Source organism: Ursus maritimus, unplaced genomic scaffold (assembly GCF_017311325.1).
Source record: "Ursus maritimus isolate PB19 unplaced genomic scaffold, ASM1731132v1 scaffold_19, whole genome shotgun sequence".
NCBI lineage: Eukaryota > Metazoa > Chordata > Mammalia > Carnivora > Ursidae > Ursus > Ursus maritimus.
Window position 1 is genome coordinate 28,849,986 of NW_024424341.1, and position 13,339 is coordinate 28,863,324.

General features: G+C 56.4%; 1 protein-coding gene across 2 annotated transcripts in view; it reads left to right on the forward strand.

Moving 5' to 3' along the window:
- Positions 1 to 10,519: 10,519 nt before the first annotated feature.
- The window catches only part of CTRB1 (chymotrypsinogen B1), a 3,309-nt gene continuing 489 nt past the window's right edge, over positions 10,520 to 13,339 (forward strand). The window contains exons 1-6 of one of the 2 annotated variants that reach the window (XM_040633025.1): positions 10,520 to 10,571; positions 11,568 to 11,671; positions 11,786 to 11,865; positions 12,206 to 12,284; positions 12,604 to 12,784; positions 12,862 to 12,995. In XM_040633025.1, the coding sequence (XP_040488959.1) occupies positions 10,520 to 10,571; positions 11,568 to 11,671; positions 11,786 to 11,865; positions 12,206 to 12,284; positions 12,604 to 12,784; positions 12,862 to 12,995 (630 nt within the window). The remainder of the gene's footprint in view (positions 10,572 to 11,567; positions 11,672 to 11,785; positions 11,866 to 12,205; positions 12,285 to 12,603; positions 12,785 to 12,861; positions 12,996 to 13,339) is intronic. The other variant, XM_040633026.1, reaches the window with a different exon arrangement.

The following is a 13,339-nucleotide window of genomic DNA, read 5'->3' on the forward strand; positions in this document are numbered from 1 at the left end:
TCCCGACACTCACGACCAAAGGCAGCCCCCACAAGGGCGAAGCAGGAGAGAAGCCAGAGAAAGGCCATGTTGCTGCCGTCAGGAAGGTATGGGTCAACCATGCTGGGGGCCCTTTTAAGTCTCCTGGGCCACCCCAAGCCCTGCCCAGCCCCTCTGGCCCTGCCCAGCCAGAGAAGCCTGAGAGCCACCCTCCCTGTTATCCAAGGACCTTGAGCGATAAGTGGGGGTCAAGCCCTTGCACAGACCTGGCTCTCAGCCCAGGACGCCCCAACCCCTGGGAAGAGGGCAGCTGCTGTGATGCACCGTTACCCCTAAGACTTGGCAACGCCTGGCATCCCAAAGGCTCTGTGGGCCGTGCCAGCACTCCAGCCGGGAGCTCAGGCCCTGCAGAGCCCAGCTCTGTGCAGCCTTCAGCCAGTCCCAGACTCAGGGACTCAGCCACTGCCAGGGCAACGGGAAGGAATCCCAGCTCCTAATTATAGGCAATGCCATCACGGGGTTCAAAGAACCCCAGCTATTGTCACCGGGAGGCCTCCGGTACAGGGAACATAGAAGGCAAGTGCTCAGCAAAGCGCATTTTCAGGGCAATCCCATCCCCAAGCATTCTACAGATGGTCGGGGTTATCCAGAGGGGCAGCTTCTGAGTGGGGGTGAGGGCATCGCCCCCACGGAGGCCACTAGCAGGTTCTAGGTAGGCAAACGCGCTGACAGGCTGTCCTGCTTCTAGCCCTGGGCTCAACTCAATCTGTCTGTGGTAACTCACTGCGTAAGGGACTAGTCACTGTGGATAGCTCCGTGTCCTATAAAATGGGGCGTTGGTTCCTTGCCCTTAAATGACACACAGGGAAACAGAACAGAAACGATGCTGATGGTCCCAGAACACCAAGGAAGGGAAGGTGTGGGTAATAGGATGGTGATGCATTTACCAGAAGTCGGGGCCTAGTGGCCTTTCAGCGGATCCTGGTGTAGACACTGGGCGCTCACATGCCCACGGTGCGAGGCACCCCTGTCCTCGTGAGCCTAGTGACAGAGACAGACACTGAAGGGACAGGAATACGATGTCATGAGTCCCATAGTCCAGGCAGGGAAAGGAGAGCACCGAGGTTCCAGAAAGTGCTCTGGGCTTCAGCCCTGAGCCGGTTTGTCGAGGAAGGTGGGGTGGCCAGAGAGTCTCCTCCCGAGGCCTCCGGGCGCTGTGCTCCCCAGGGCCCGCCACGCAGAAGAGACTGGCCAGAGTGAGCGGCACAGGGTCACTGCTCCCGATCGGACCTCCACTGGAGGTTTGGTCTTGATCCGTGTGTGCTCAGCATGGGTTTGTTCAAAATGCTTCCGGGGGGGGAGGGGGCGGTGAGCAGGGGCTCTGACCAGTGGGGACAGTGGCCACGGGTGGGGCAGGGTCCCGGAGGAACCCCATATCTCCGGGGCAGGGCTGAGACGGCCACATTTCCAGGGACGCAGAGAGCCAGCGGCCGGGTGCTGACGGGGTTCGGAGCTTTTTGGAATCTCTGGCTGAGTGGCAGCCCCCGGGGGTCCCGGCTGAGTGTCAGCCCAGGCTGTGAGTGCGAGGAGTCCATAGTTAAGGTCCAGGTCAGGGTCAGTTATTGAAACATTTACATTTGCTTGGGTTTTCTTCTCTTTTTTTCCTTCACTCATTCCAAGCAGGTAGCCAAGCCACTTATAGTTTCCTTGCCTCAGGGACTTTTCCAGAGCAGAAAGCAGAAGCAGCCCGAAGTCTCTGGCTCTCCAGGTCTGTTGTGAAAGTAAACTCCTGGCCCACTGGAGCGTAGGAGGAATCTTCTGGAAAGGCAGGGAGAGCATCCCCAGTTGCAGAGGTGAGTGCCGTGAGGTCGTGGGGTGCCTATCCGCTGCTGCGTTTCCTACCTTGTCAACCAGACCCCGAGGTGAGCCCTCCCCAGGAGCAGCGTGGCCTCCTGGTTACCAGCACTGCCGGCCACGGCTGCCGGCCTGAGCCGGTCCCTGCTCTCGTCCACACAGAGGGCTCCCGCGGAGGCTCACCGTGCCCCAGCTCTCAGCAGTCGGGGGCAAAGAGGGGTGAGGCGAAGGCGCTTGGGCGCTCTCGTGTGCATGTGGGGCTGGCACCTGGGCCCCCCGCCCGAGACCCTGGTCGGGCTGCGGCCTCCCTGAGCTGCCCGGCACAAGCTGCGGTCGCAAGCTCCGTCTCTCTGTGAGAGAGCGAACCGCTGTGGCCGAGCCACTGTCTGCCATTGTTTAATGACAAGAAGCATCTGGAGTGATACACAGCAACTATAAGAATGTGCTACGTGCCTTCCATTTTCCCCTCCTCATGCACCTTGCTGGCCTCCAGCTTGCTGACCCTCAGGCACGGGAGCGGGGCCCCGAGATGGGGGGAGAGACCAAAGTCTGGTATTTATTTTTTGGGTTGCCTCCCTGAAGAGCTGCTGTGGGCTGGCTGCCTCCCTCGCCAGCGGCCGCAGCTCCTTTCAGGAGGCCCCGTCGGCTCGATTACCCTTTCTGGGTTCCATAACTGCTCCTCCCGGGTCTCCTCAGCTCTAGGTATGGCCTTTGCACCTCCCTAGCCTTTTTTATTTTCCCTAACTCCTGCCCACACCTTTGTAAAGTTCCCTTTATTTAAATTCACCTTAATAGGGACGCCTGGGAGGCTCAGTCGGTTAAGCACCTGCCTTCTACTCAGGTCGTGATCCCGGGGTCCTGGGATCGAGTCCCGCATCAGGCTCCCTGCTCAGTGGGGACCCTGCTTCTCCCTCTGCCTGCAGCTTCCCCTGCTTGTGCACGGGCTCTCACTCTCTCTCTCTCTCTGACAAATAAATAAATAAAATCTTAAAAAAATAAATTCACCTCAATAACCCAATTTTGAGTGTGCCGCCTGTTTTCCAGCAAGACCGTGACTGATATAGAGGCTGTGTCCCCAGGCCCACTGAGCATGGGATTCTGGGAAAGCAATGCTCAGGGACTGGAGAAGTCCACGGATACCCTTTCTGTCAGGGAAGAGGAGACCCCAGTGGCCCATGGGGTGATCTTGTGGCATCACCAATTAACACTGGCAGGGGCAAAGGCGGACAGGCAGGTGGAAACAGGCCCTGGAGGGCAGGTGGCTGTGGCACCGAGTTCCTACAGGGTCCGCGGGGATCATAAATACTGGGGAGTTGGACCAATGATCCAGGAGTACACGAGAAGATGATGAAAACCACCCGTCATTAGGGAGATGCACATCGAAACCACAGTGAGATACAGCTCATACCCATCAGGAGGACAAACAGAAGCCAAAACCAAAAAAACAGAAAATAAGAATGAGAAAGGATGTGGAGAAATGGGATCCCTTGCACACTGGCAGGTCCTCAAAAACTGAGACAGATTTACCCCACGATCTCATAATTCCACTTCTGCAGGGACACCCAGAATTAAAAGCAGATTCCCAAAGAAGTATTTGTACGCCCATGTCTGTAGCAACATTAGTTACAGTATCTAAGACATGGGAGCAACCCACATGTCTATCAATAGATGAACGCAGACAAGTGTGGTCTACGCATAGAAGGGAATATTATTCAGCCTTAAAAAGGAAGGAAATCCCAACACAAGCTACAGCATGGACAGACCTGGAGGACATCATGCCCAGTGACAGAAGTCAGTCACAAAAAGGCAAATACTGTATGATCCCATTTATAGGAGGTCATTAGACAGCAGGTAGAACGATGGTTGCATGGGGCTGGCAGGGGCAGACAACCGAGGGTTATAGTTTCATGGGTGCAGAGTTTCAGTGTAGCAAGATGAAGAGAGTTCTGGACGTGTTGGTGGTGGGTGTATAACAATGTGGATGAATTTAAGACCCTAGCTGTACACTCGAAAATGGTTCAGATGGTAGATTTTATGCTATTTGCATTTTACCACAACTTGAAAATTAAGAAAAAACACACACAATGAGATACTGCTTCACACCTACCATGATGGCTATAATTTTTTAAAAGGGAAGTAACAGGTTTTGGCAAGGATGTGGAGAAACTGGAATCCTCGTACATTGCTGGACGGGATGGAAAATGGTGTAGTCTCTGCAGAAAACAGTACGACAGGTCCTCAGAGAGCTAAACATCGAATTATCGCATGACCCAGCAATTCCACTCCCAGGTACATAATCCCCAAAATATGAGAGCGGGGGTTCGACCAGATACTCGTATACCAGTGTTCACAGCAGCATTATTCACAACAGCTTAAAGGTGGAAACAACCCAAATGTCCATCCGTGGACGAATGGATAAACAAACAGTGGCGCATCCACATGATGGAATATTATTCAGCCACGAAAAAGAAGGCAGTACCGCTATGTCCTACAACACGGATCAACCTTGAAAAGACCATGCTCAAAGACAGAAGCCAGTCACAGTGGCCTGCCTACTGCACGATTCCATTTCCGTGAAACATCGGGAACAGGCAAACCCACAGAGATGGATATTAAATTTGAGGTTACCAGGGCTGGGGGAGAGCAAAAGCAGAGTCATCGCTCAACAGACACCGAGTTCCTGCTTGAAGTGATGAAAACGTTTTGGGAATAGTGGGCATGGTTGTGCAACGTCGGGAATGTAATTAATGCCACCCAACTGTACACTTAAAAATGGTGAAAATGGCCAATTTCATGTTATATATATTTTACCACAATTTTTAAAAATTAATGTAATGAACTAAAAGCCATTGATTCACCCACTTTAAACGGGTGAATCGTACGGTACGTGATTTACACCATACGGCCACGGACGAGCCTGGAGCCTGACTCAGGGCTTGGAGACTTCCAGAACCTGACCAACACTCCACCCCACCAGGTAAGGAGCTGGTGGGGAGGGAGTGGGGTACTTTAGGCAGACAGAGCAAGGCTAGAGAACTCTGAACCCCCAAATCTCCATGAACGACCCCACTCCCCCGCCAACACAGGTGCTCCCGTCCCCCGTCTGAGGGAGCCAGTCTCGCTCTGTGTAACAGCTCTGTGCCGAGCTGGGGCTGCCGCCTTCAGAGGCAAAGCCGCTTCTCCGCAGAGCCTACCCGCCAATCCACACCAGCCCCTGGCCCATAGCAAGGTCGATCCTTCCCATTCCCGTGTCCCCATACCTTTCACTCTTAAGCTTTATGTGGAAGGTGAGAGACTGAAGATACAAACGGACAAGAGCCAGACCGTACAGAAGAACGACCTCTGACCCTCCTTCTGCAGCAACCAGCCCAGCAAGCCGGCAGTCGCCGGCCACACAGCCAGGACTAATAACTGACGGCCTCCTTCCTCTTCGCCCCGACTCCCAGCTTGGGACCAGCCAAAGAAAGCAAGTACGCACCCCCAGCCATTCACCTGGGGTGCTCCCCACCCCGTGCCAACAGCCTGCGATCAGGGCACACCTCAAGCCTGCCCTTTCTCCGCGACGCAGCTTTCCCTCGCCCCTGCCGGCCTACGAGCGTGTGTCTGAGGCCAGGGATGCTGCCCGGCCGCCTTGCCCTGGACAGCAAGCTCTGAATGGACAGCCTCCGCCTGTTCCCCTTCGGGCGGTTCACCGTCTTCCCCGAAGGCCACGCTCTGAGGGCAGCCTCCCCGCATGGGACCCTCCAGGGTGCAGCTAACGCCCGCGGGCGTCTCCCGCTGCTGGGAGCTGGGAGCTCGGCCTCTCCCGCTGGGTCCCCGAAGCCACGCCCATACCTCCACGAGCTGCCCTGTTGAGGGGGGGGGTATTTGCTTCCCGCAGGGGTCCCTGCAGATACAGTCAGCCAAAAACGCCATGTAGTCTCAGCCGCACATGCCTGTTCCAAATACAGCTAAAAAGGAGGACATGCTGCCAGGGAAACTACAAACGAATGCTTTCTTATCACTGCAAATTTTCAGTTTCGCTTTATTGAAAAAGGCCTTTTTACATATCAGACACAGACTTTTCACCGCCCGTGGCTGCGGACCACGCGGAACCAAGTGCAAGGAGGGTAAAGGCAGGTGATCCTACGACAGAGTCCCGCTTAGAAGCTGGTTCCTCCAAGGCCTCTCTGTCTGAAAGTCGCCTCTGCTCGTGGTGCTCCACGGGCATCGCTGAGGCCGCGCCTCTCGCCGTGGGGCCTGGCAGGTTTTTCCAAATCGCCAGCATCCATCGTGTGCGGCCGCTCCCTGGGCCTTACACGAGGGGGCCCGCAGGACGCTCAGTGATCGGCTTCCTCTTCCTCGAATGGTCCTCAAGGGGCCTGTGGTTTGAAGGCCGAGAGAGGCCGGATCTGCCTAGCGCGGCTGTCGGGACTAACAACCAGGTCTGTAGAGGCCCTGCTGCTGCCTTGCCCGTAACTGAAAGTGGCCACCACTTATAAGACGATTCCCATTTTCGGAGAAGTTAAAATGTGAACATAATTTGTCTTAGAAATGATCAAATATGTTCAATCAGACGGCCACGTGTTGGGTGAGCCAAAGGAGTGAGTGAGTGGGTGCCGGTCCCTGTCCAGGCCCCCCGCATCAAGCCCCTTGGCTACGTTTGGGGGTTGCCCACCTTGTGGGCTGTCAGCTTGGTGTGGAGTTGGCGCCTGACTGCCGAGCCCCCAGCCCGGTTTTTCAGTTTCCCGTCCTGACAACACTGTGAGCCTCTTAAGAAACTCATTCTCGCCTTAAGTCCACAGAGTCCTCTGTTTTGCTGGTCACCGAGAATCCTGACTTGCACGAAAAGCCAGGGCTTTTGAATCGTGGGACGCCAGGCCATTCCATTTCAAATGCCTAAATCTCGAAGGAGTCAGGCATAAGATTTGTGTCATTAAAGAAAAGGAAAAAGATGTAAGAATCAGGTTCCATTTTTCCAATCTCAGTTTAGCTGGTGTGGCGGTCAGTGCTGGTAGCTTATCAAAACTTCATCCTCCATTCTTCCAAATTTTGTTTGAGGTAGAGAAGTCTCAGCTAACATGCTTCCTTTACTGACCCCCTGCAGCTAGAGGTGGCCTGGAGACATGGCTCTGCTGATGAGATGTAAGTACATGTCACTGGATGGGGACTAACCAGAAGATTTTTTTAAAATGGAACAGAGTCTAGTGGTATTGCTTTTTTCCCTTTTCTCTCCCCCTTCTTTTCCTGCCTGAATGCAGCTGTGATGCACGGAGGTTCAGCAGCCATATTGGAGCCATGAGGAAGATGCCACAGGCTTTGAGTTGCCACATCAGCCTTGGACTATCTTCCTTTAGAATTCATGTTAAATGAGGAAAATAAATGTCTACTTTGCTTCAGCTATACTTTTTCAGGTCTCTATATTTCGTAGCTGAACACAATGCCAACATGTACCAGGGCAGTTTGAAATATTTGATAATTTTTCCCCAAAACGATATTAACTTACAGCACCCTGAGAGGAGAAAGGAGTTTTTGGTGTACATCCCTGACAACGGGCTTAAGATCCTGTCCATAGACATCTCCTGTTCCCTACTCTGCCATGGTTTGGGGAAAAGTAGTAGGAAAAAAAGGGAGTTTACGGAGGGTCTTTGTCTGGGGGAGGAGCAACAGCCCAAATGTCCCAGTGGGAGAGTGGTACCTAAATTGTGGTGTGTGTATGAAGTACACCACTCCTGACACAGCCAAGAACACAAGTGAATCACAAAACCATCTGGCTGAGTGAAAGAACAGGCAAACCTAATCTGTGGTGAAAGAAATAGGAACAGCGGTGGCTGGTTACCTCAGAGGAGGGGTAGCTGGAAAGAGGCACGCGGGGACCTTCTTGGGTGATAGCTTGGTTGTGGTGTTTGTTACACTACGGTGGATGTGTGTGTATCTATTCACCCCTCTGTTCACTTTACATTGTCCATCTCATCACGTGTAAATTATGCTTCAATACATCTTAGTTTTAATAAAAAAGGGGATTGGGATTTGACCTCCTGAGATAGGACTTCAGGAAGAGAGGCCTGTTCACTTAAGCAAACTGACATTTGTGTGCCGGCCTCGAGCAATACCAGTCCTAGACTTGCCAGTGGTGGACCCACGCTCTCCCTCCATGCCGGGCAGGACCTGGATCCCCCGACCCCACAACCCCCACCAGAGGCCAAATCCCAGGAAGCAGCTGGGCAGGGACTGGCTCGGGGCCTCCTGTCCCCAGCAAAGCTCTTCCCCCAAACACAGACTGCCTGGGAAGCAGCTGTCCCATGCTGTCTGTTCCCAGTGCGCGCACGGAGCGGGTCACCCTGAGCGACCCCTTTTCCTGGAATCGCTTCAGCACTGCCCGCTAAACATACTAGATGCTACACACCTGCAACGAGGTTGGATTTTCTGAGCTGGCACACAACCCGCACGCAAACAAGGCCATACCTTCTCCCTGGGAGCGTGCAAGAGTAGAGATGGGTGCACTCCAGGAGCTCAGGAGGCAGGATTCCAAACCCGACGGTGGGAAGTTAGAAGCTATCAGCGAAAAATGGAAGCCAGGAAAATACTGGATATTGTCAACTTGATTGGCTGAACAATTGGGTCCAGAGATCGGTGGGCTCATCCTGGGACCCCGAGGACTGGCTGCTTGGCCGATGCCTAATCACGCGGGAGCAGAGGAGCCCGGCGTCCTCAAGGAAGGGAAGGGCGCGGGCCAAAGGGTCCTTCCTCTGGGTCAGGGTTCGTGGTGGGGTGGGCTGGAGGGCCCCGGCCCGGCAGGAGTGGGTGCACGTGCGGCCCGCCCCCACCTGCAGCTGCGCGCGTTCCCAGACCTCCGCAGCCCGCGCGCCAGGGGCGCGGGGCGGGCGGCGCGCTGCCAGCTCCAAGGCCAAGGCCTCCGCCCCGCCCCCACCTGCCCCGCCCCTCCCACCTGGAGTCCCGCCAGCCCTGCGGCCGCTGCCACCTGGCCGCCCGGGGCTGCCACTGCGGCTTCACCGGTGGAACGACGCGCCCGGGGGCCTCAGCGTCAGGGCAGCCGCTCCCGACCGTGTCTCCACCAGGGCCCTCTTCGGTCGCTCCCCTTGGCCTCTCTGCGCTGGCCTCCTGCCTTCTGGGCTCACCAGTGCCCTCTGCCTCCTCCGGGCAGCCTCCTGAGCGTCGCGATTTGCCCTTGCTAATGCCCCGGCCTGGACACAGTCCCGGAGATGTGCTTGGCGCACTCCGCCTGCTCCCCTAACTTAAATGTCCCCTTCTGGGTGAGGCCCTCCTGCCTCGGTGTTAATCACGATAACTCCTTAGCTGGTCCGGTACATTTTACTTTTTTTTTTTTTTTTTTTTTACTCTTTTCACTAAATTCTCCCACTCCTTTCCCCATGCACGCAGCTTGCTAAAGCAGGAGAAATCTGCGTTTCTTTTCTTTTGTTCCGGCCTGCTATGGGCCTGGTAAGCTGGGCTGGAAAGGATGAATGGGCTTGCAGGGCTAGCATGGTCTCACAGAGGGGGCCACCCTCTGCCTCTTGTTTTGTGTCCTTCGTTCCCACGTGATACAGTGTGGCCACCCCTCACTGTCATTGGACAGGCTTCTAGAATGTGGAAAGGGCACCGATAGGAAATTCAGGAAGGAGTACAGAGAACCAACCAGGACGCATTGTGTGTGAGGCCTGGTCCTTGCTCGGGATGGGTCATGCCTTTTCATAATGTGGGATCTATACTACGAGCAACCCCATTTTACACACTTAGAAACAAAACCAGAGAGGGCGCATAACCCGCCCGAGTCTGCACAGCTGTTTTGTGTGGAGACCTGTACTGGGGAGCATGCTACCATCGTCAGCGTGATGGAAATTAAAAGCAGCCATGAGATACCATTTTCCTTGTGTGTTTTGTGGGGCTCACACTGTGTCTAGCAGGCTCACCCTCAAATATCTCCTTCCCCGGTTTCTCAAGTGCTGAGAAATGGCCCCACTGCCCACCCTGTCGCCCAAGCCAGAAGCAGGCCTTCTTGCCTGCCCCCTCAACCCCATTTCCTGCTTGATCCAGCCTCCACCGGCTCTCACTGGGGCTATGGCCCCAGGAGGCCACATGCTTGATTCCAGCGGCCCATGGCGTCTGGGTGTGAACAGGCAGTGGGCACTTGCCCCTCTGAGCCACGCTGCACATAGCCCAAGTGACCACCCTAGATACTGGACGGAACCTTCAGGGAGACTTCTTGGCCATCCCCAAGACCGGGGGTGTACCCCTCAGACCCCTGGCCACCCATGCCTTGGTCCCCACACCTCCTCCCTCCTTGACCACACCGCCCAAGGGTTTCAAATAACAGACTGCCTAAATTACTTGTCCAAGGTTCTCCAGCCCATGAGAGAATAGGCTGGGGCTCAAACCTTGCCCAGGCCTGGCTGCTGTCCAGAAGTCCCTTCCTGGAAGAGGAAGCCTGAGTTTTCTGAGCCCTTCCCCGAGGCCACCTTGTTTGGCCCCACCTTCGCCCTTGACCCAGACCGAAGCTCGACCACGGGCCACAGCTGCTGCCATCCCACGCCGCGATGCCAGCCCTGCTCTGGCACATTCTACCTACTCAGGCACATGCCCAGGAAAGGGACTGTCACCTCAAGGTTTGTAGATTACAGCTTGGTGCACAGGTATATAACGGGGAGCTCCCCAGGCAGACGCCTTACACCTCCCTGACCGCAGCACCATGGCCTTCCTCTGGCTCCTCTCCTGCTGCGCCTTCCTGGGCACAGCCTTCGGTGAGTTCGGGGCAAGCAGAGGCCAGGAGGGATGTCTCTGCTCCCCTTCCACCCCTGGGGGCCAGAAGGGGCAACAGGGTCCAGGGTCCCTGCTCCCTGTTTAGCTGCGCACGGTGGTGTGAGCCTGAGTCAGTCTCCCCCTCTGAGCCTCACCAGCTCCATTGGCACAATGGGGATGCGGGGAGGACTGGACCAGACCAGCCAGTGTGAGGCCTCCAGGAGGGGATGGGCCTTCCTGGGGCGGACTGAGGCCTCACACGCTGTGCAAGGGACAGAGAGGCCAAGTCCAGAGGGAGCGAAAATTCCCTGAACAGCTAGTGGCTCCCAGAACGGCTCAGATGGCAAGCAGGCCAGAGTGGCTTGGCCACCACTAGCCCTTCGGGACCTTGGGCCCGACACTTTCAGACTTGTGTTCACGGAGCGCTTGCTCTGGGCCGGGAACAGAGCAAGTTCCTGCTTCGCCTGCTTGGCCTTCTTGCATCCTTTTGTTTTTTTCTTTTTAAGGATTTATTTATTTATTTACTTGAGAGAGGGAGAGAGAGAGGGAGAGTTCGAGCCAGGGGAGGGGCAGAGGGAGAGAGAGAGAGAAGCAGACTACTCTGAGCGTGGGGCCAGACACGGGGCCGATCTCAAGACCTCGAGATCATGACCTGAGCCGAAATCAAGAGTCAGGCATTGAACCGACTGGGTCACCAGGCGCCCCGTCTTCTTGTACCCTTATCCCAACTCTGTGAGGTTAGCAGCTTCATGAGCCCCTCTTTGCAGATGGGAAGACTCTCAGAATGCTAAGGCTAGGCAGTGGGGGGGCTGGGTTCACACCCCCAGAGCCCTGCCTCCAGCCCCTGCTTGGGCCGGCCACCACCTCACAGCCAACCTGTCGGGCTTGTCTGGCCCGAAGCACACGTCAGACTGAGTTGTCCGTGGGGGTTCCTGGACAGAGGGACCTGAGTGGGGAGCCCTTGGCCTCCATCCCTTACCTCATACTCCCACCCCCAGGCTGCGGGGTTCCCACCATCCATCCCGTGCTGAGTGGCCTGTCCAGGATCGTCAATGGGGAGGATGCTGTCCCGGGCTCCTGGCCCTGGCAGGTGTCCCTGCAGGTGAGAGGGGAATTCTGCCCCTGAGTGGGGGACACACTGGAGTATTGGCCCAGCTGGGGCCAGGCTGGGGGCTGCTGGTGTCCAGCCAGCACTGACCTCTCCGTCTTCCTTCAGGACAGCACTGGCTTCCACTTCTGCGGGGGCTCCCTGATCAGCGAGGACTGGGTGGTCACTGCCGCCCACTGTGGGGTCAGGTGAGTACCCAGGGTCCCCAAGAAACCTCTTGGTGGAGGGGGAAACTCTCAGCACTGAGGGCTGGGCTTTTAACTCCTTGTGCCTCAGTTTCTTTGTTTGGGAATGTGTAGAAAACCCAAGTCATGCGGGTCTCCCAAGGGTCAGGGAGAAGAAAGCACTCAGAGGGCTGTAGGTGCAGGTGTTTCGGGGGAGATTACGATATTTTGAGCTCCCTTCTCTGGATCAGCGACTCTGAGCACATGCACAAAGGTACACACGCACATACACAGACCCTGTACCCCCCACACGGCTCCACTGCCTCACAGCAGGATTCCCCCTTCTTTCTTGGGCCCTCTCCAGAACCACCCACCGGGTCGTGGCCGGGGAGTTTGACCAGGGCTCAGATGCTGAGGACATCCAGGTGCTGAAGATTGCCAAGGTATGGTGGCCCTGGAGTCTAGGTGTGACCCCGGGGTGGGGGGGACAGGCCCTCAGGAGTGTCCCGCCCTGGCTAAGACCCGAACACCCCCAGCTGCTCCTAACCACCCCGGCACTCCATCGTGATGGGGCAAAGCAGAAAGCAGGGTGTTCAAGGTCTGCACCTTGGTCCTGGGCCCGGCCTCGGGCTCCTGGTGCCAAGTCGAACAGGCCATTGTGCAGACAGGAGCACTGAGGTGATCTGGGGTGGCCCGGTGCCCTGGTTCAGCCCCGCGTTGGCCTCCTCCCAGACCCCAACTGCAGTCCGCCCCACCCTGCAGGTTTTCAAGAACCCCAAGTTCAACATATTCACCATCAACAACGACATCACGCTGCTGAAGCTGGCCACGCCCGCCCGCTTCTCCCAGACCGTGTCCGCTGTGTGCCTGCCAAATGAGAATGACGACTTCCCTGCCGGGACCCTGTGCGCCACCACCGGCTGGGGCCTGACCAAACACACCAGTGAGTGCCCTCCAGGTGGGTGGGTGGGACGTGGGGGGCCAGACCGTGGCTGCTGACCGCCCACCCTGCCCTTCCAGATGCCAATACCCCCGACAGGCTGCAGCAGGCTGCCCTGCCTCTCCTGTCCAATGCCGAGTGCAAGAAGTTCTGGGGCAACAAGATCACCAATCTCATGGTCTGTGCCGGGGCCAGTGGCGTGTCCTCCTGCATGGTATGGCCCCCTGGACTCAGCCAGCGCCCCTTCCCTCCCGGCCTGGGGTGGGTTCCGGCCAAAGCCCAGGGAAGGGCTTGGCTAGAGACAAGAGCTGGAAGTAACACGCGGGCCTCTTTGGAGGGCCTGACACTCTCTCCCTGCAATTCCTGCTGGAGCAGTTGTAAAAATGCTTAGTTCTCCCGGCCGATCACCAGTGACCTCAATAGAGGCATGTCAGGGCAAGTGGCTGTGGTCTTGAAACGGCCATATTGCAAAATTCCATTGAAATCAGTGCCTGAACGAATGGTGCCCCCCTGCCCCCGGAGCAGTGCAGGATGCAGCTGGGTAGTGGACATGGTGCC